This window comes from Sprattus sprattus (assembly GCF_963457725.1).
Source record: "Sprattus sprattus genome assembly, chromosome: 4".
In the NCBI taxonomy this organism is placed as follows: Eukaryota; Metazoa; Chordata; class Actinopteri; order Clupeiformes; family Clupeidae; genus Sprattus; species Sprattus sprattus.
Window position 1 is genome coordinate 43,159,960 of NC_137923.1, and position 23,405 is coordinate 43,183,364.

Here is a 23,405-nt window from a genome sequence, read left to right on the forward strand (position 1 = left end):
GGGAGAGCGAGCACGAGAAAAAGAGAAAGAGAGAAGGAAAGAACGAAAGAAAGAGAGAGAGAAAAAGAGAGACTTCACCCTCCACTGTCAATCCCACTTGCCCTAATTGCCTGGTTATCACATTGTCAGGTGACATTACAAAACAGGTCACAGAGATACTTTCGACCCAGTGCTCAGATGCAGCCAAGCGCAGCCGTAAGGGGTGTGTGTCGAGGAGGGATCGCTTTCGGCCACCACTGATTAAAGTGATGGGTTGTCATTGAATGCATTGAGAAGAAGTGTCCGGTTGATAAAGAGAAATTTAATCCACTAGCTACTATTCAGTGTTGAGTTATTCATTCTGATTTTTCAATGACCATGATTCCGCTCCGAATACAAGGCAGAGTTTCGTCAGTAGAGTGGGGTGTATTCCAGGGATTTGCTCCCAAAAGCGTTGTTGTGAAAGGACCAGAGTATTGTTGTGAAATGTCGTTAAATGATAAAGGGTATCATTTTGAGCACTATCTTCATTAACATAGTCAGATGGAAACCCACCCCAGATCAGGTAGTAGTCCGTCCACAGCCTCTGGTTTTGGGCATTTTTGTCACACACTCATCTGTTTATGACCACTTCATTGTTTATTGACAGATTTTCACACAAATAAAAACAAAACAATTGAAAAGGTCACAAACAGTTACCCCTAATGCTGGCAGTCTCTGTGTGCAGACCACGGCCACTTTGAGCTTCCAGTCCGTCTCCCCATCAAGCTGATCGGTCCGGATGAAGCAAGAGCCTGGCAGGGAACAAAAACATGAGAAAGGGCTTACACGAGACGTACACGTAATAATATCTTAACAGGCACTATGGGCAGTGATTAAGCACACTGATGAAGTGAAATTCAAGCCTGGGCTGATATCTGAGCCAGATAGCTCATATGATGAATGTGGTACAATACAGGCGGCAGAATGATTTGGTTCAACTTTGAGTGGGTGAATGTCAAACAAATGTCATAGATTAGTATGATATGCTTTGCATATAGCATAAAAATGGTTGAAAACACACCTGTTTTCTCTGATGTCCTCAGGAAAATCATATCAGCAGGAATCCTCTGATTCTATTGAGATGAAAATAACAAAGCTTGTGAAAGCATCTGCAGGAGAGGTCAAGACCTCTTATATGTTATATGTTTGCAGCTATTATGTACAGATCATGTGACAGTGTCTTTGTGTCACCTAGAATCACAAATGTAGATGTCAGATGCATAGAGGTTGTATGTTATGTTTTATTTAGAATAGAATTTAAAGCAGATCTATTGTGGTTCTCTGGTTTTCCTCTTTCCTTTAGTGTGTCAAATAGCCGTTTGTGCATATAAATGCTCTGCAAAGTTATAAAGTCTAAAGTGCACATCAGAGGGAGTAACTCTTTCCCACAGAAACCCCTTTTCTCAGCTGCTTGAAACGCCTTGTTGGAATTCCAGCCTTTTCCTCTGTTACATGATGACGCAATCTTGTAACACAACCCTTTTTGCCCAATGACAATGCTATTGCAAACGGAGCTGCCGATCAGAACACACTGGGCTCATGGTGGGGTTAATGCGTTCTTTTGTCTATTCTAAAAAAAATATATATATATGAACGTTGAAAATGCATAAGAGGTCCCCTTTAAAAACATTTACCGGAATATATAGCTTTACAAATGTAGTCTATTCAAGCTTTGTAGGCCATGCTGCACTACAAAACACGAATAAGTATGCATGTCAACAAAGTGGATACAAAACATCCATGGACGTATACATTACCCATGGTTAAACAGAGGGTGAAAGGCACTAAGTTTTTAATGAAACATGTATAGATGTCAGATAGCTCATCCATATGACCTGATGGCTGATGAGTTTAGAAGCAGAGACTGCACTGTGATGAGCCACTGTAACAGTAGTCCTTCAGAAGCTGTACCGCTGAATAATTGAACAAGGTCACTTCCTTGATACCACAGTTAAGATGAACGAGCCATGGAGCGGTACAACTTGTCTGAGTAATATGATGCATCAGGGCCCATATACGTTCATTGTATTACGTTTTTCTAGATCACATATCTAGTTAACAAGAGCAATGACCTGTTAGAGCACAGGTGCTATTTTTAGAAGCTTCTCGAGGAAAATGTTCCAGTTTTAGGGATAATTAACTTTTTTCCGCAATTTTATTGAATTTACTGAAATCAATAACCAATACTAAGGTGACCACAGTTTTGACCAAGCAAGTGAGTACTAACATACTGTGTAAAACACCAACCTTTTCAACAATGATGAGGTCTCCAACTTGAATATCTGAACTTTTCACTTGGACTTTACCTGAAAATAAATTTTAATACGTTAGCATTTAGCAAAAAACTGCGCGACCATAATTTTGTTACATGCACTGAAATGGAAGAAAAGTGAAAGAAAAGATCATTGCCTCTCATAGTCAGTTTGCTGTACAGCTGGGAGTTCATCTCTTTATCCCTGCGGTAACGTCGCACCTCGTCCCCCGCCTCCCTCAGCATGGTTACTGCCATCACAAAGCCCTGCAGAATGATGAAAAATAGTTAAAAAAATATGGTAGTGTATGGTATACGGATGAAGGCTATTTTTAGTGTATGGTATACTGATGAAGGCTATTTTTAGTGTATGGTATACTGATGAAGGCATAGTTTTGCATTATTCCAGTAAGGTTTGTGAGATCTAGACCCAAACAATGAATGAGCATTAGAAGCTATAGTAAAGTAGCTACAGGGATGCAATACACATGCACACGCACATGCACGCGAACACACAAACACAAACACACACACACACACACGCGTGCACTCACACACGTGCGCACACACACACACACACGCCATAATCCGCCTGAAGAAATAGGGGAGAAAGATAAGGAGAAATTAGTTACCAGTGGGGCCCAGTAGGTGTACAAAAACCCAATCTTCAGAGATGGTACAAACTGAGAACAAGCCACCACCAGGAAGTACAGGTTGAGGAAGAATTTAAACTGCTGGTAGAGAACCTACAAAGAGAACAAAAAGGAGCAAATGATTAAGTGAAACACTGGGGCCGTACTAACTGCTGCATGGATGCGGTCCTACCTTTCAAAGTGACAGATCTGTCCGATCTTTAGGGGTTAGTATCAAGCAGTTTACCCATCTCAGAAATATTGTTACAGCACAACAACACTAAACTCAAGCAACTCAAATACTGCATTACAAGACACACGGCAAGATCCCATAAACAAAGACTAGGTTTTCATCACAGAAAGTGAGAGTTTGAGAAAGTTAGAGTTTAAAAAAGCATGACAGTTGAAAAGAAAAAGTAAATTACAGAAATGTACTTCATCAATGATCTCTACCATGAGAGGTACGACCCAAGAGCTTGATGTCTACAGGGACAGCGACATGATTAAAGACGATAGAATCAATGACACTTCATAGTTAATGAACCGGGTGACCTTTTGGCAGATGCACACTGCAAAGCCAATGTGAGGCTGCTCAATAATTCAAGACGGAGGGGAGAAAACAAGAGTGCCCAAGCTCAATATGGACAAGAATATTTCTCAAAAAAAAAAAAAGAGTTAACGTTTTATAGACGACCTATGCTAAAAGGTTAGCCCCTTTTACAGGAGATGGGACAGTCTTGCTAATGTCGCCTCAGAGGAGAATCGATGTCAAACTAAAAATAACCAAGTCTTCTGGGAGATGACAAACAGAAGAAAATTGTATCTGCCTTGAATTATCACCTGGATGTTTAACTATCAAATGACATAACCTAGTAGCCAAACTAGTTAATTAACTCCCTAAATATAATGTCAAAATGACATACAGTCATGGACAAACATATTGGCACCCCTGCACTTCTGTCAGATAATGCACCACTACTCCCAGAAAAGTGTTGCAATTACAAATGTTTTTGTATTCACATGTTTATTTACTTAGTTTGCATTGGAAAAACACAAAAATCTGAGAAATAATGCCAAATCTGACTTTATTTCACATAAAACTCAAAAAAGGGCCGGACAAAATTATTGGCACCCTCAACTTTATAATGGGTAGAACACCCTTAAAAATAAAGAAATACAAATAGCTGAAATCAATTGCTTCCTGTAACCATTAATGAGGTGTCTAACACCTCTCTACTGGAATTTTGGACCACTCTTCTTTTGCCAACTGCTCCAGGTCTCTCACATTTGAAGGGTGCCTTCTCCCAACTACTGATTTGAGATCATGCCCCAGTTGTGCTATGGGATTAAGATCTGGACTCATCTCGGACACTTCAGAACTCTCCAGTGCTTTGTCTTAACCATTTCTGGGTACTTTTTGAAGTGTGCTATGGGTCATTGTCCTGCTGGTCTCATCTATCTACAGGATGTTCTCCCAGAATGATTTTGGCTTCCCCAAGAAAGTTTTGTCAAACTCAAGTCTGGCTTTTTTACGTCTCTGTGTAAGCAGTGGGGTCCTCTGGGTCTCCTACCATAGCATCCCATTTCATTCAAATGACGACGGATAGTGCAAGCTGACACCGTTGTACCCTTTGTCTGCAGGGTAGCTTGAATTTATTTGGAAGTTGTTCTAGGTTATTTATCCACCATTCAAACAATCTTTTGTTGCACTCTGTCATCAATTTTTCTCTTCCTTCCACATCCAGGGAGGTTAGTGACAATGCCATGAGCTGTTAACTTGTTGATGACACTGCACACAGTGGACACAGGAACATTAAGATCTCTGGAGATGGACTTGTAGCCTTGAGATTGTCCATGCTTTTCTACATTTTGTTTCTCAAATCCTCAGACAAGTCTTTGCTCTTCTTTCTTTTCCCCATGCTCAGCGCGTTATACACAGACACACAACACAAAGGTTGAGTCAACTTTGCTCCATTTTAACTGGTTGCAAATGTGATTTCTATATTACCAGCATCTGTGGCTCGCAACAGGTGAGTTTAAACAAATATTAAAGGAGCATTACATGCTTAAAATACCATTATTTCTTAAGGGTGCCAATCATTTTGTCCGGCCCTTTTTTGAGTTTTATGTGGAATAAAGTCAGATTTGGCATTATTTGTCAGATTTTTTGTGTTTTTCCAATGCAAACTAAGTAAATAAACAAGCATTTGTAATTGCAACACTTTTCTGGGAGTATTGGTGCATTATCTGACAGAAGTGCAGGGGTGCCAATATTTTTTTCCATGACTGTATGATAACAAAAACAAAACAGCGTTAAAAACAGCATTCACAAGTCAAAAGCTACACTCAGACAGAGTAGTTGGCCCTGAGCGGGGAAGCAGAGCCCAGCTTACCCCTGGCATGAAGGTGAAGAGGTTGTACTTCTGGTTCTTGATGGCATTCTTTGGGTGTTTCTCCTCGCACTTCTCAGGGCAGCCGAGCCAAACGGTGCGAGCCTTCAGCACCTTCTTCCGCCGGCAGAAGTGAAAGATGCAGTCGCAGCAGCTGAAATCAGAGGGAATGGAGGAGAGGCACTGAATCAGACAGTCAAAGAATCAGTCAAAGAATGAACAGGCAGCTGGGAGGATGGATGGATTGTGAATGAACTCTTCACTTTAACACTACTGTCTGGGACCCACCGGGCTGATGTGACTACAGCCATTGTGAGAGCGTTGGCTCATCACACACTGACTGACTAGTGAGGAATTGAACAGACAGGGTGCTACCCAACTACTTGTTGTACAGAGCTTATCTCGGGAGCGTAGACTGAAAAAGGCAAAGGGGGCGACTCTACCTGAACAAGTCACACACGTTACCACTGTAAGAATATTCAAGAGTAGCAAGTTTAAGTGTGCATAGGAAGTGCAGAGGCGGTTGTGACCTAGAAACATACAGACATCAGGTGCATAGGAAGTGCAGAGGCAGTGGTGGCCTTTCTAGAAGTTGGGGAGTTTCCAAACCAAAAACTGTCAACCAGACAGTTCTTGTCAACAACTGTCTTAACGTTAAACACGTGACATGGGCGGACCAGGTGGCAAGGATGGAGACGGCCTAGCAACCGAAAGAGGACCAATCCGGAGCAAGTGGGAAACCACTTTCGATATCTCACTCACACAACAGTATAAAGAGGGCCGCCTAACCGCTCTCTCAGGAGAACTCATCTTCTCCGACCATACAGCTGTATCGTTGTACTTTGTTGTGCCTCAGAAAACGTTTCTACTTGATTACATCTGAACTTGTACGCCTCTTAACTCGAACTCCAACACCGATCGGACACGTATTTTCTTACACCACACCTTCTCTTTTCAAAACTGGCGTCTTGGGTTCTTTTATGATATTGAAGAAGCAACCTTAGTAGAAATCTACCCTCCAAGTGCTGCATAGACCACAACCTTCAGTGCCTCAGTGGATAGCCAGTTCTGAACTACAGGATGGTGTGGTTGCTGATTTCAACAAGAACACCGTCAAAGAGGAATCAAATCTCATTGGATATCTAAATATCGTCAGCAGATGGAGTCGCAGATGGAGGCGCATCTTGAAAATAAAAAGGCGTTGAAAAAGCGTAAAAAGGTGGGAGTAAAACATGAACACAAGAACAACAAAAACACTAATCTTCACAACACCATTTTAATGACGAACTTCACCAAGCAACATCACTCAACAACCGACTTCCTCAATGTCACAAACTCCTGGGCCAGTGGCAGTCTCATCACCTGAAAGGTCACAGTGAACTACTGCTTCTTTCCTGTGACCATTCTGTTCTCTTTGTTTTCTGCAATGATCATTTTGCCCTCTGCCTGCCAACAGAGGCACCAACCATGCCTCCCAGTAGTGTAAACGCTCGTGCCTATTGGTTAAGATAGCGTTAAAATAAATTGTTTAAACTCTCCAAAAAAAATAATCATGTTTGAGTTGTGCTGTCAGCCTGCTCTCTCTAGGTGCCAAAGCCATCGATTCATACAAGCGATTATTTACACAAATGAATGTTGTTTGAATAGAGGCCCCTATTAAACAAGCCGAGTTACTTGGCATAAATTATTTGGGTTTCATAATCCGGCGACAAAGCACACAGAAAATGACTGGAAAGCATCAGACTGGTCAGCTGTGAAAAATCTGATTTGTTCATTAGGACAGAAATCAATATACAGTTTAAGATGTGATAATCAAAAGGGCAAATCACACCATCCACTCAAGCCATATCTGAGTCTCGCAAAAGACATTCAGAGATTTAGATTAATTTAACACACTACAATATGTAGACACAGACCCAATTAGCATGCTATGCGTGGGTAATGTGTGTGTCCAAAACTGACTGAACGCATCATTAGTTGAGATTGGGTGGTGTTTGCCCTCGGTGTCTGCTGGAGCGAGGTGAGCGTGTCCAAAAAAAAAACATGACCTTAGCCCCACTGTGTGCCTTTTCATGCACAGCTACTGGTGCGATTGAAAACCACATAGAAGGCCTGGCATTCACACACACATATGCAAACACAGCCACACATACACACACGCATGTAAACGCAAGCTCATAAACATACAGTTTTACATTTCAAATGTAATTTCTAGCTTATCAAATAAGCACAGCCAAACTCTGCAATGAAGTTTATCTCTTACCTGAATTTTACATTGATCATTCTTAACTTTACTGTGCTACAACCTCAAAAGCTGATGTATTCATAACAGAGCCACCCGTATCATATGCAGACATTTACCGAGAACAAATACCGACATCAAATCCACATTATCCTAAAATAGCAGTCTCTTCACTGCAGCTATTTAGGACTAGTTAGAAATGTGTTCAAACGTTTTTAGTATCAAACATTTGTGCTGCATCATTTATGGACTCCAATTTGCTGTGGTAGAATTATTTAGGTTAAAAAATGATTAAAACACAATATGTACAATATAGGGATGCAAATGATTAATCGACTTTAGATGAATTGTCGATTAAGAGGTTGCTCGATCAAAATGTATTAATCACGATTAATCGCTAAAGGGCGCTAGCGCGAGAGACCGGTTGAAAACAAAATGAAGCGAGCGAAAAGAAGTGCGGTGTGGGACCACTTCAACATTGTTAATTCAGGCAAAGAAGTAAAATGTACTCTGTGTAATGCGGTATTGAAATACAATAGTTCCACTAGCTCACTCAGTTATCATTTGAACACCGTGCATGCTGCTGTCCTGCATGACACCACCAGTTCACCTGGTCAACCTAAAATCACAGCTACACTATATTATACCTTCTCTCGCTTACTGCCGCGAGTTAAGGCTAGTCTTAAAACTCAGGTTAGCTATTAGTTCGTTAGCGGGCTAGCTCACTGAGACTTCATAGAGTTAGCTACCTAGCTCGTTAGCGGGCTAGCTCACCTTGCTATGAATATGAATATCTCTGTCTACTCCCGCGCTAACGTGTGCCCGCGAGTTTGGCTCATGAGAGTTAGTAAATAAGTAAGTAAGAGTTGAGTTGGCTATTTAGCTTGATAGCGGACTAGCTCACTCAGGCTTAATGATATTATATACCTAGCTCGTTAGCGGGCTAGCTTACCTTTGCCTGATGGCTTGCCATTAAGAATGTAACTAATCTATCCCTCACTACCGTGAGCGCAAGTTAAACTTCAGAGAGTTGTGTTGGCTATGTAGCTTGTAATAGCCTAGATGCAGTTTCTTCATAATCTATAGGCTCAATAATATTCTGTTTGGCTCTCTATTTAATTTCTTCTATTTTTTTTTTTTTTATGTCTGTTTCAAATGCAAGAACTGAGCCAGTCCATAATTTATTTCTTTGTTTTAAATTAAAGAATGTATTTTGTTATACCATAAAAAAAACTTTTCTGCTTTCTTTTCCTAATGCATAATTACTTGAGGAATGTATAATAGAATAGAATAGAATATAATTATCATAATGTAATGTAATATAATAACACAACTATTTAGCTGATATTTGTAAAGGCCCTATTGAAGCACTGAAACTCAGGTGAAAAACGCCGCTTATCAATTAATCGAAAGTCGATCGATAAGATTATCAACTAATGATTCATGAATTAATCGATAATTTGCATCCCTAGTACAATAATAAAAGAACAGCGGTTGATATGCTACTACATACACAAATTGTGCATTACAGTACTGTACATTACGGTTCACCAAAACCCATGAAATGAGGTTAAAGCTATCTATAATTTTTTGTACAAGTTCAGAGTGTCTGGCTTCAGAAAGAGTCAGGTTCCCCATTTGACACTGACCAGCCTAAGTCAAAGCAGAACTTTACTTAACAGCCCAGGCAGGAGAAATGTCTCTATGTCTCTGTCCACAGACAGGGCAATGCAGGTGTAGAGTTTCCCCCTTACCTCCCACAGAGGACCTTCCAGCCCCCACACAGGAACCAGCCCAGGCCTCGCCGCCTCTGGCTGAGGCGTGCGCGGGGCAGCGTGTGGTAGTCGCTCTCCTCGTTCTCAAAGCCTTCTTCAGACATCATCAGGGGCATCTCGTCCAGATTTGAGGTCTCGTCTTCTGCCTGGTACCTGAGGATGGACACATAATGTGTGAAATGAGGGAAGGGAAAACGATTTAAGCTTTTGGTCTGAAAATAGGCTACAGATGATCATGCAAATCAAAACCAAACGCCTTTGAACCAAGTTTAAGAAGGTAAGCCTACGTCACCAGCAGTTCCAAATTCCAACAAGCACACTAAAATGCACAAGCATACTAAAAGCTTAAAACATCGACATTTCTAGTAAAGTTACATTCTAGTAGAGTAAAATTTAAAAGCACACATTTGAGCAAGAATTTTTATTTCCAAACGGGGGTCACGAAGGTCCCTCGGAAAACTCTGTCCTTGTGCATGCATGTCAGTGGCCTATCAGCTCACTCGGAGGCTAGCACTGTGACATGCCGAGACAAGCGCTGTCCCCTGAAGGATATCAGTTACGCCTCGCGCCACAGACAGGCGACGGGCAAATTCATCCTTCTCCCGCCGCTAAGACCCTGGATATTTCAGTTCGGGGAGGTTTTGGATGTCAGCAATTAGAGCCTGAATTGCCTCAATAGAGATGTTTGCCCTTTTTCTTCCCCAAGACCTATTTCTGAGTCAGACAGGCCATCAGATACTTTAATTGGGCACAAATATTTCTCACACTTACTACTGAGCACATTTTAATGATCTATTAGGCTATATCAATATCAATAGTCCTAAAAAATGGCCATATATTGCATTTAAATCTAAACAATTAGCCTGGGTCAAATACAATGAAGAAACACTGACATATTATGTATGGGAGATATCAGTTTAAATACAAATAACAAATGCCCAATAACACTGATGTTCACAAAAGATATAAGAAATGATGATAAAGGTACAAATTCCTTAACAGCAGTCGAGGATAGCTTGTACAGACTGCCCTAATCCAATTAACTTAACTTCCGTTACATGCATTCAATAAATGTTCAATAGCTGTCTCTAGGCTAATACTAGACAACACAACCTGACTGGGTTGTCAATCCAAAGAACAAATCATCGTTGTCATCATCATCTTCATCATCATTTTACAGACCAAATTTAAAGAGTTCAGTATCAACATTGTGTTTTCATTCAACCAGATGTAACAATGATGTAACGTTACCGCCCCCATTTCTATACTTGTTCATGTGAAAGCTTTTGTCCAAAGGGTCTGCATACTTCCACACATTCTAAACAAGAACAAGAGAAATTGAAATTCATTTCTCAGCAGTCTGCAAAACAAAGAAATCATCTGAGCTATTATTTCAGTTGCACATTCTCTACAAATTCACAACCCTTTAACATTCTGGAAGAAGCACTGTCAGACTATGTCAACTGACCTATATAGGCTACAAATGGCAATTCACGTGAAAGTGTTGACAAATTAAAGAGTTGTGATCAGCAGCCAGTGAGTCATTGACTTGTCATGTGCTTCTTACTTTCTAACTACCTCAGAACCGTTACTAATACCAGCCATCTGTAACGTCTGACTTATCCAATGTCAGTTTAATGCACACAAACTTGGGGCCAACTACGTGAACAAGGAGAGCGTGTGTGGGTGGAAAATATTTTGGCACAGAATGTTTAAGGTCTTTGTCTTCTGAAAAGAATGGGGAAGCAGTTAATATCGACAAGCAGCCAGGCTAGTCCCACGGCCGAGTCCTCTCCAAAACATCGAGACGTGATGCCACAGCACTGCCAGCATCATGTGACAGAAGTGTAGTCTCGCTAAGTTAAACTAAACAACCAGCTTGTCAGCGATTCGAAATCGGTGGACTGCTCATTTTAACAAACTCAGCTCGGGGTCTCGTAGTTCAGGCCTTATGCCGCTCGCTGAACAGTTGATAAGGTTTGTCTCACATGAGGAAACCTAGGTTAGCTAAAGAGCTGAAGTGAAACAAACATCAGCTAGCTGGCGCTGGCTACCAATCCTAACACAGGATCCTCAATTTAATCGTCGTTTCACAAAACACGAAATAGTCGTTAGCACTTATAACTCAAAACTGTTTTAGAAATAAATATGACATAAAGGAAAATACAAAAATCCCGTACCTAGCAGCTCTGCCAGCATTGTAATACGCAATTTTCTTCGAATTTTTCCGCACTGGGTTTAACGGGATGCTGTCAGCCATGTTGGCTGCAATGTGTATGGAATGACGTCAGGACATGTCCCACAGAAGTGACGTTTCACTCGGGTTCGCCTTTACTTCACAGACTCTTATTATGTAGTTGCTCTCTGTTTCATGTTATTAGGCTACTAGACTTTCAGAAGGTACGCTATTGCCAACACTCCCAATGTTGAGCAGCAGATTAGGCATATTGGCAATTTTTAAAGAGTAGCCTACAGGATATGAGAGATTTCACAAGTCAGCCTACTTTATCTAGAAATCATGTCATAATCCAGATCAAGAAGATAGTTAATTAAATCTGAACCACTGTGTTTTTTCGTTGTAGGCCTAATAGTCTAGAACTACGCTAGGCCTATTGATGATGTCAGTTGTGAAGATCACTGGACTATAGCATTGAAATGTTCCTGTTAGAGGGTCAGAACATGTTAAGTTTTCCCCCCTGGGGTCTTAGGAAAAACACTGAAGGGATTGTTGGCTGAAATCATTACGATTAACTTCCTCCATTAACAACTTGCAACTTTTGTGATTTTCATTTCATTGCTTTGGTGACATCCTTAGCCAATTAATTGATCTGTGGTCCATAAAAGACAAAATATACATATTTACAAAGGGTCATGTGTGACATGGTTTAGCAAACTAATTATTTGCCAAATCAAATGTTTATTTTGTTTGCTTTTATTTAATACAAATTGTGCAAACTATTGCAACAATCAACTCGGAGTCAATGAATCAACAAAGCAAATTCACTGTATAAATAGTGTGCTTGTGAGTGTAAACTGCAGAGCACGACTCTGCCAACTTCAAACCTTCACACTTTCCATTTAAATAAAAACACAAATCTGCCATTTCTGTGTTATGAATGAAAAGCAAAGACCTGTACCATGAATAGTTCCTGTGCGTTCCGGCCATATCCGACAAGTGGGCCTATGTAGAAATATGGAAAAAAGTTTCACTCTTAAGTAGACACGAGACTCTTCTGTGAGATACATTTTAATCAATAAAAATGCCACATAATCATTTTGTTGACAAGAATGTTTGAGACAGACATAAAGTTAGCTTTCCCTTTTTTAAATTTTAATTTGTTGTTGCCAGTAGCATGGCTCAGTGAACATCCAATGTGTACAAAAAATGGTATTGTTGAAATGATTGTACAGTCCTTATCCCTTACATACAGTGGATACCAAAAGATTGATATTTCCTACATGGAAATGCTCCCCTACAAACCAGTCTCTAAAATACATGAGGTAGTGCATCAACGTTTGCTTTTCTGTTATAGCTCATCTCATGACTTCTTCATAAGGAGAGAAATACAACGGCATGATTTATGCTTCAACATGTGCATTTGTAACAGTTGCATGAAGTTGATTAACACAAACACAAACAGTAAAAAAAAAAAAAAAAAGGAAACACTTGGAAGTGTACAACCCCAAAATCAGAACACACAGCAATGTCGACTTTTTAGTAATGCACTAAGTGTAACATTTGAGAAGGTACTTAGGCGACATTCTGGGAATGACTGGGAATATAATTAAAATATAATTAAAAAACAAAGTTAAACTTAAACTTAAAATGAAATCCAAGACTGTTGAAATTTAAAATAGTCCTATCCAGTAACCGGGCAATTATTGAAAGGCAAATTATAAAACCTTACCACACCAACATTTTTTGTTCTGATTGCTTCAACACTAATGAACCTCAATAACCAACAGCTTTTCGAACTGAATCATACCGAAATCCATTCATTTTTCATCACCACTCACTTCAATCTAATTAATAAAATTTTCTTTGCTATTGTCTATAAGCATAGAGAAGTGCTGGCTGACTGAACTGTCACTGTTCTTTTTCCCGAAGTTGGTCATTGGGGGACTGTGTCCTGAATTCACCCTGTTCAAGCCAATAGACACGCCATGGTGGTTGGGAGCACCTCCATTGTGAATGACAGAAATCTCATTGCTCTTCATAGCCACGCTGTTGGTGATAGCTGCCGCATAGTGGTTCCAGAAGCCTGGGTCCACACTCATGGCTCTCGCGGCCATGTCCTTCTGAAAACCCTCTGTTAACTTGAGAGCATCTGAACCCAGCAAGGCTACAGAGTTGTCCATAGACAGGTGTCGTCCTCTCCGGGCAGGCATGTTATTCCACATGTGGGTGCCCATGTGCACCTGATAACCAAAATAAATATTCAGAAAACTCTACAAACTGTGGAAAAATGCATTCTTGTACATAACATACTTGCTCTGTCAAAGTTAATATCCTTAATACAAGTGGTCTGTCACATGTTCTGTCAAAGTTAATATCCTAAATACAAGAGGTTCATATAAATATGTCATATTAAGGTGATCTGGTGAGGTAAGCTCCTCACAGTCACGTAGAGGTACTACAGTAGCACAGCTATGCTATGCAGTGCTATGCTATATCACATACCTTGAGATTCCCTTTTGTGGTAAAAGCTCGGCCACAGACAGAGCAGCCGAACGGCTTCTCTCCGGTGTGTGTCCGCTCATGAATCTGCAATGCACTCGCTGACGAAAAGGTTTTAACACACATTGTGCAAATGTGCTGTTTTGGGGTGCGGTGTGGCTGAGGGGCTCCAAGGAGAGATGAGATCTCAAGTTTGGCCACTGAGGGTGTGAACACCTGGGCCTGGGGGCCACTGTGCATGTTGGGTTCTTCTCTCCCACTGGGCGATGGCCTGTTGGTCCCTGATAGCGCCATTTTGCTCTTTGTTGTGTCATTTGATGGACTCATAGAACCATGGATTATTCCTAAACAAAATAGATATAAAATGACACAAAGGATTCTTACTGGTAAGTAAACAACTTGTGCCAGGCACATCATCTGCATAATCACTTTTATTAGCTGAATATATTTATATACTTTTGTCAGGATGGGAAAGATACAATTTGTAAAACAGTCACCTCTCTTAAACAGTCAGTGTTCCAAGTACAAAAGTAATAGAGGTTGTGCATGTAGCTCTGACAAATATGCAGCCACTATAAAATTGCATGTGGGCAATAATTTGAAAATATTACAAGAAAAGTGTGATCCCTAAATTGGGTCTTACCAAGCTGCTTGCTTGAACAAAGCTTGTAATCTAGATTCTCCTCTTTCACAGTTGTTTTCGCATTTTCAGCCATACTGTTGGCTGTATCATTCTCAGTTGCCAGGTAGGGTGAAACACTTCTATCTGTGATAGACGTTCTCAGTAGAGGTTTGTTGCTGTCTTCTGTGTTAGTGTCATTGTGAAGTGGAGATAAAGAAAGATGTGTGGAATCCAAGGATTCAGGTGCTTCAGTTCCCTGCAGACAATGTTTCTCTCTGTCATCCAAGGTTGAGAAATGATTTGTCAGGTAGCCAGGATCCACAGATCCTTTTTCCAGCACTGCAGCCTGACATGAAAGATCAGCCTTGGCTGTTGTATCAGTCGCTGTCTTTTGCATTTTCGTCTCAGAGAGGCTTGACATAAAATGCCCCAGAGAACCAGAGAAGGAGTTTACATGTATATCAAGATTTCCACCCTCGCTGTTCTCATCCTCTACCTCTAAAGAGTCATCATCTTGGCCATACTCATCATAATTATTCATGCTGTCAAAGCTGTTCTCATCCAAAGAAAGATCTGTATCCATTTCTTGGAGAGCATCTGTTGGGGGCACATTAGGTAAACGCCCCACCATGTGCAAGCGTATATGTTGCTGCAGCACAACAGCATTTGTGAACTTCTTCTGGCATATTGGACAGGAATGCTGGACCCAGAGTGGAGGCTTGGCACGGTGGACCCCGACATGGGTCTTCAGGTTTCCTTTGGTGGAGAACGCTCGACCACACACTTTACACTTGAACGGTCTCTCGCCTGTGTGAATGCGGTAGTGCATCTTCAGAGCGCTGTGACAACTGAGTACCCTGTGGCATATCACACACTCATTGGATCCAGTCGTGTTTTTATCTATGTTTTCTACCAACTGCTGCAGTTTGGAGGTCTCTGAGGTTTCCATGGGATCCATATCCAGTTGAAGTTTGCTGTATGTCTGATCTGAGTTGAAGGATTGTGAAGAATACCTAGGTGAAGTGAATTGGATGGAGGAAGATTCCAGAGACACTATAGTCATGCCAGCATTTGAAATATGTGTTGGGAGATCATTCTGAGAGGTAAATCCTTCCCCTGCCCCAGTCAAGTAGCATGAGGAAACCTCTCCTACCTGATTACATGGTGTGGACACCGTATCCCCAGGTTTCCTGGGCTCAACAGAATTAGGAGACAAAGACGTACATTCACTTGGGGCACTGCAAGCTTTAGGAGGAGATCCTGCTGAGGAAGCATTACTCAGAGAATCAGTGGACCTTTCCGTACCATTAAAAGTTGAGGGCAGATGGAGACCAGCAGAAACTTGGCCAGATGATATTAAAGGCTTACTGTCCAGCCATGTGGTAACTGCTTTGTCTGGAAAAAAAGACATCCCATAAGGAATCCCGGTGCTCGTGGGTATGTTGTCCAAGTACTCCGGCACAGGGTAAGGGTTCATCTGGACATTCGGGTATTTCTCTTTGTGCCTCTGAAAGTGGACTTTTAGGTTTCCCTTGGTTGAGAAGCGGTTGCCACATATGTTGCATTTGAAAGGCCTCTCCCCTGTATGGGAGCGCAGGTGGATCTGCAGAGCACTGTCGCTGCCAAACACCTTGGCACAGAACCTACACCGGTGCTTAAAGAAAGAGTCATCTGAGCTTGGCTTGCTATCGAATATAGAGGCATTAGAGAGCTTGCCTTTTCGCTGCTTCATAAGAGCACTCAGGGGATCCAGTGCATTGGTTGTGGCCATTATGCTAGCCAAGGGGTTAGGAAAAATAATGCCTCCAGGTGGGCTTGGAGGGAGCAGTGGAAGGCTGGAGGATTTATAACTATTCTGGACATTGTTTGGTTCCAAAGAGTGCACACCTGCAGAGCTGTTTGGCTGATTTCCAGTGACGGGTGTCGTGCTACCACTGTATGGGGGCATTGCAGATGAGGTCATACTTAGAACAGAGGACAAGTGGTTAGAACTGGGCAATGAGACCATGGATCTGATGGCAGATTGTCCAGTGTTCGGATGTAAAGACAGTGATGAAGCAACTGCCTCCACCCGAGACACTTGTCCATTTACAGTGGGGGGCAGCAGTCCCAAGAGGGGAAAAACAGGCTGTGTGAGCACTGCCTGTAACTGGTGAGGACCAGATGCTGAGGACAATCCTTTACAGGTCAGATTCCGTGCCACCTGCATAGGCTCCTTGTTCAACATGGCCACTTGATTGCGGATCTGTTCAATTAGCTGCAGCTGTTGGATCTGCTGCTGCTGCAGGTCCAGCAAGCGATCCAAAATCATAGGGAGTGGGGCAGCACCCTCCCCTCCACTGAGACTCTCGGAGTGGACACTCTGGGAGAACTGGGCCACAGCCACGCTGGTGCTTTGCAGGATCTCCAGAGTTACATTGGAGCTGGGAATGCCGCAGCCTGCCATGGTGGACGGTGGCTGAACTAGAGCACCAGCCGCCTTGGTTACTGACAAATATGAACACTTCTGTGTTTCTGGGTACATTTGAGGTTCTGATTCCAGAACCACACCCATGTGGTCCTCAACCTTTCCATCAGCGCTCTGCACAAGGTCCACTGAGCTCTGCTGGGCCTGTTCAGTCCATTTTGGTTCCATGTTGTTTGACTGATTGGTGAAGCTGACTGAAATCTGTGGTGGGGGTTCCAAGGACACAGGTGTTTCCATGTCCTCTTGCTTGACGAGGGTAGCAGACTCTCCTGTGACTGTTACGCAATGCTCAAACAGGTGCGGCCACGCAGGTAACTCCACTGAGGAACTCTCAGAGGCGTGTGTCCTTTCGCCTCCACTGTAGTTCTCTCTGTTCGCTTGATCGGATCCTCTCAAGAGGCCTGTGAGAGGGAAATAAATGAGAGAGAGTGTGAATAGAGATCCCTTGTGATATCAGGTTTCACTCTACTTTCAATGCATGGATAAACACTGCCTAAAAATCAATCACCCCAATTTTCCAATCACTGAGACAGAGTTACTGTATTAGTTCACATTTTACACTCAGCTAATTACTTTAACTGCATAATCCATCAAATGGAGTGACGAGCTGCAGAGGGTGCTACCTGATCGCGGTACATCAACACTCACTCTTTGTTTGCTTCAGTTCAATTCCCCAAGCGCAATCAAATATCCTGATTTAATTTACACTAATTTAATGGAATGTAGTCCTTGACTTCTGTGATGGTCTTCCACAGCCCATTATTGTATCCTATAATTGTTATAGGTACGCTTTTTTAAAGTAAGGGAGGATTTATAGAATATCTGCATACAGTTTTACAAAAAAATAGTAATTGTCAAATATGCTGGGTACTAAAAGTACTAAAAATAAACTAAATATTGCTCAAGAAGACGTGTGTCTGTCAAAGTCTCTACTACCAAAACGGTGTGGCCCCTCTTACAGTTTGCAAATTCTCAAAGTCAGTAGCTAAATTGTAGTTCCAACATTAATGACTAAGTCTTTACCATAAGAGCATAATCATCTCTGATCAAAAATTCAAAATCCTGTGTATAAGGTCAAGTTGGTGCTTACAAGATTTGAGAAGAACCAGCATCATGTAATTCATACAAAGAGATCATATTGATATTCAGTGGCCATCAATGTTATTGGTCCTTTTAATATTAATCACCACTCAATACATTATTTAAACACTCTTTAGTACGTCTTTTTTTACATGAAAAAAAGAAGGAATAAAAGGAGACTGGAGGAAAATAAATATCATCTGAACCATATTAGGTGGTCATAAGGTAATCCAGCGATGGAAATGCATTGCCCAAATCATAACTACATGATAAACCACCTCTTTTTCAGAGGTGGTCCGTTAACAATTAAAAAGCCACAGCTCTTTAGAATGACTGCGGGTGGTCCGGAGAATGTAAACAAGAAAGGAGAGATCACAATTCTAATAAAGCAAAGTCAGAGAGAGAGAGAGAGAGGAAGTGAGAGAAAGAGAGAGAGAAAGAGAGAGAGAGAGAGAAAGAGAGAGAGAGAGAGAGAGAAACAGTCCAAGAATATTTTTTTCACCAGGCACACATAAAGTGAAGCCAGGTGGAAAGCTGGCACCTATATTAAGAAATATACCAGATCACACGACACAGCAAGTAACAAAACACAACCAAGGGAAAGCCACCGATATCACTTGATCCACTTTGGTCATTACTCTGAAAATCCTTATTCGAATCACAACACAGCCCTTCTCTTAACAAGGATTTGCCAAAGGGACAACATAGTTCAGTAGCTCTGGGCCACTACTTTCACTGACTGTAGACTTGACACTTATTGCAGGTCTGAGACACAGCGTCAACAGAGCAGGCTACCATCAGCAAACAGATTGCAATTTTGACTCGTATGAGAATTTGTAAGGAAATTAATTTAAGTTCATTGAGACATAGTGTTACTACCATAAAACATCTTTCCGAATGGTGGATAATGTGCCCCATGTAAATGTAGTACCTCAAGAAAAATACTGATGAGTCCTGACACCTGACAAATGTGGGTTTATACTGAATATTATAATCTCACGTTTTAAGTAACTGAATAACTGTTGATGTTAGTGATTCAAGTTTTTGAAAGATAACTTGACAATGACTTCAGATGAAAAAACAATGATATATATTTACTGAATAACATCAGAAAAAGTTGAGTTCAGTATTCATATCATACAGAAATAAATGTAACAATTTATCATCGGAGTGATAAAGTGTCATTCAGTTACTACAATGTATATATTATCTTTTTGTTAAGGTTAGGGTTAGTTAGACTGAAATGAATACTCTTGGAGAGAGCTCACAAAACACACAATCTTAAAATCAATTTTGATATCCAAAAGGCTCAAAGAATTTAGTTTGAAATAAAAGAAAAAAGAAAACTCGTGCTGCTGAATACTCCAGAGGTTTTCAAGGTGAGAGAAACCGGTGCATTCAAAACAACTGAAGTGTAAGAAATGGAATGTGGTGAAGTAAACAAACATATTTCCATAACAAAGAGTGCGTATTTCACTCTGTGGATAATGCCACATTTTAAAGCTTTTAAAGTGGTTTATCTGTCGCCGAGTGACTGTCACTGAGTGTTGCCGTTCCGTGTTAACAGTTAACAGAAGTTTAGAATAGCCTAATCAATTTAGCTGCAATGTTCTGCGGTCAAAAATGCCGGCTTTAATATTGCTGGCCTTTATAGACTGCTCTGCAGCAGTTACTACTTTCTGTAGTCATACTGAAATGGTCACTCTTTATCTGATGAACAACCGGTCATAGCTTTTAAACAGCACACACACGGGGAGTTTAACAGCTGTATAAAACCAAGTAGCCTATTTGACCAAAACCAAAGGAAGAAAAGAGGAAACCTCTGAGGTAAACATTTTAAAAACTTAACCAAAGGTGAAAAAGTGCCTTCAGTGTTAATGCAGCTGCAATGCATTGATAGTATTGTCATTCTTAGCGGCCTTCGGTAACTTATTATACAATTTCAAAGTCCTTATTATGATGAAAATGAAACGTTATCTTCAACTCTCGAACAGATCAAATACCTGCGCAGGCGCTGAATTAAATTATTTTTAGCAGGAGAGAGGTTTAAAGTATCTTGAAAGTCTAATCGTGCAGACTGATTGCATACCTTCATCTGCGGAAACTGGAATGAGCGCTGTCTTTTCCGACGTAAGGTGCTGCGGCTTCGCTTGCTTTCGGCGTGACATGCTGTTGGTTTTCTGCGCTGGAGCGCTGCTCTCCGTGGATGCATCGACATCAGGCGAGCGCTCTCCGCAACAGAGTGTTGGGTCAGTGAATATCGGATATTATCGAGACGTTGATGCCATTGTGCAGATTGCGCATGTCGGGATAATAATGGCAGACGATAATGAATTACTATTCGTGCCGATCGCTGAGGGCGTGGCAGAATGCCAACAAATAGTCTGTGCGTCCACGGGTATGGAAATCAGGCATGGACTTGGTGATAGGCTTCGCGTCCTTGCTCAGTGCGCTCTGGTCACACAGTAGGTCTAGACGAGAGAGTACTTGGGATGAGACTTACTTTGAGCAACCTTTTGTCCTTTTTATCCGTTAATAACTGTCCCATGTCATACACAGAATACACATAGGCTATTTAATTTGTATAACCAAAAGCGATTTTGTGTGGATATTATTGAACGCCTGTATTTGTGGAGGGTTGCAATCTTTTCCGTCTCCAAATTAGTTTTTACTTTGGTCGTTCTTTCCTTAGCGTTCTTTCCTTAGCTTTCTTAACATGTAAACTCATACAAAAAGGGATGTAGAGAAGATCTCTTTGTAGTATGTATTTACCAGCGCCAAAAAACTTTGTCAGCTGGCTTATAAAAGTCAGCATTCATGGAAGGCGCATAGAAGGTTGAATGTCTTCATGGCACACTCTCAAAGCCTTCAACAGCGTTCTTGTTTGTCGAATTACCCTGCGTGTGATGGAGCTGAAAGGTACCTAAACACTAGGATTATACTAGAAGTGTACAACTATGTGGCAATACCACTAAACATTGTACACCTCCAAAACCGAAAACCTTAGCTGATAATAGTTGGACTCTTTTTGGAAGGACTGAAAACAACTGCACACTTGTGGATCAGCCCTTGACAAATATTCACTGGAATTTACCACTCAAGAACTCCTGACTCAGTCATTACAGCCCAGACCACAGTCCACTACTCAGTCCACTACTCCATGTTCAAATCAGGTTCACAAGTGTTTTGCTCTTGATTGGCCGTAGTTAGAGGCGCAATTTATTTTGAAACTATCTAAGGATGTGCTGACATTTGTTCCTGAATTATGACTGACATTTATGTTTAACTTAACAACTAACTCAGCATTTCAGTATATCTTGTAAGAATACTCTTGCACAAACCTCAGTAGGTCATGTTATTGAACCTTGAGTAAACTGAAAGAAATTCCAAGTCTAAAGGTGTTTGCGTGTCCAATGTTTCCTGTGTGCTTCATACCGTGTCCTATGACAAGAAAGTTAAAAATATGTAACCAGGACACCAAAACAGGGACCAAACAAACAGCACTACGCTGAAATCTGTCTTTGGCCATCTAATACGTATCCTTTCTGTCCCTCATCTGCTTTCATTATATAAGACCAAATGTAAAGAACAGTAAGCCTTTATGTCCAGTGTGACCTTTTCCTGTGGGAGTGTGGGAGACAAGATACTGATCCAGGACACACTGCACAGAAGCAGAAACGCACTGGGAAGGACACAGGGCTATATCAGCAGGTACATTCACTGAGTAACTACATATCATGCTGCCCACCTACACTCGGACAGGACTGTCTTAAAAAGATGTATGCAGAGGGGAGCAAAATATAAGGACATAATACAACATACTCACACAACACGTATAGTTCTGGTGATGGTAAATAATACCATGTACTTTCTGAAAGAAAAAAGTGCAAACATAAAACTATTAAGTGTTTGTATTGTGCATGGTGAAATGGTAAATGGACTGCATTTATAAAGTGCTTTTCTACTCATAGTGCACTCAAAGCGCTTGACACATTAATGCCTCAGACATCTATCCATTCATACAGCGATGGCGGAGGCTACTATCTAAGTAACCCCTTAACCACTGGCGCCCCCATCAATAGGTCAACAATATCCATCCAATATACATAAATTATTTGATAATTTCCTTAATGTTTTCATATACTGTATATATGGATCAAACAACCACAACTCTATTGGATTGGATTGAAAGATGTGACCAACCATCAAATTCATAAATACCACCACACACAAAAGAGTGGAGATTAGCAATCATTTAGACACAGATTTTATATCTGCCTTTTCCACTCATATAATCAAACAGATATGGTTTTGGTAATACAGTGGTAATTCGTAGTGTGGGTGTTGTAATGAGTTTATCATCTTGGCAGTAGAATTGGTTTGAATATCCCCCTGATCAGTGGAATAATTTACCACAGTCTGGCAGTGATTTAAGCAGCTTATGCACATGAAAATAGAATATTTGGCATTAGCTAATCTTGGTTTCCCCTTATGACGTTTTATATGTAAGCCAATTTGAGGTTGTCTTTTGTAAAAGTGCATCTCAAGTATAGCTGAAAGAAGATTATTCAGTTGGAGTACATTATGAAGGATTATAGCTGTGTGTCCTGAACCTATAGACAGGATTCAGACAGGGTAGTGATGAAATGACGTAAACAGCAGTGTGTGCTGCTGTAGAGCTCTGTGTTGAGAGCACTGACTTCAGGGAGTTTGAACGGCCAATTCAGGTGACATCATCTGTAACGGCTTTTTGATGTTCCTTGTAAATCTTAAAACCATGCATTTACAGAAGTGGCAGCATTCTTATTTTAGACTTTTTTTTTATTTTTTTATTTTTTTTTAGTAAGCCTGGAGCTTTCAATCATGGGAAACAATAAAATAAAATAAAAGAATCAACTCTCAGTACTCCAGAGGTCCTCCACATTTGGTGAGAGTGCCATTTTAAAGAGCCCAAACAAACATTACAGGAGAGACTCCAAGCTCTTTCAGAATTCTAAATAGAAAGAGGTCTCTCGGGGGTGTAAAACATAGCCCTGGGAAAGCTCAGCTTAATATTGGGCTTGCATTTAATTTTTCCCCCTCCTTAACAACTCTAGCTTGTGTTTGAAACAGAAATCATCTACTAGTACCTTTTAGAGGACGGGGACAAAGCTGGGCCTGGCTATACATCTGCGAGGTTTGAAAACAAAGCTTTGTTTGTGTGCCTCAATCACTTTTGCTCATGAAAGCGAACACTTGCTTGGAAAA

The 23,405-nt window shown here is 41.1% G+C and overlaps 2 protein-coding genes across 3 annotated transcripts in view; both read right to left on the reverse strand.

Moving 5' to 3' along the window:
- The window catches only part of atp9b (ATPase phospholipid transporting 9B), a gene marked incomplete at its 5' end in the record, with an annotated part of 34,414 nt that extends 22,843 nt beyond the window's left edge, over window positions 1-11,571 (reverse strand). For both annotated transcript variants that reach the window (XM_080837417.1, XM_080837418.1), the window contains 8 exons: window positions 679-773; window positions 1,043-1,094; window positions 2,269-2,327; window positions 2,431-2,539; window positions 2,905-3,018; window positions 5,298-5,448; window positions 9,291-9,464; window positions 11,492-11,571. In XM_080837417.1, the coding sequence (XP_080693543.1) occupies window positions 679-773; window positions 1,043-1,094; window positions 2,269-2,327; window positions 2,431-2,539; window positions 2,905-3,018; window positions 5,298-5,448; window positions 9,291-9,464; window positions 11,492-11,571 (834 nt within the window). The remainder of the gene's footprint in view (window positions 1-678; window positions 774-1,042; window positions 1,095-2,268; window positions 2,328-2,430; window positions 2,540-2,904; window positions 3,019-5,297; window positions 5,449-9,290; window positions 9,465-11,491) is intronic.
- Window positions 11,572-13,334: 1,763 nt separating this feature from the next.
- sall3b (spalt-like transcription factor 3b) lies at window positions 13,335-20,326 on the reverse strand (the record flags this gene model as incomplete). The annotated part of the gene is made up of 4 exons (XM_080837415.1): window positions 13,335-13,730; window positions 13,993-14,333; window positions 14,633-17,479; window positions 20,248-20,326. 4 exons carry the CDS (start codon window positions 20,324-20,326, stop codon window positions 13,335-13,337), a joined length of 3,663 nt encoding a protein of 1,220 aa, XP_080693541.1.
- Window positions 20,327-23,405: the final 3,079 nt, after the last annotated feature.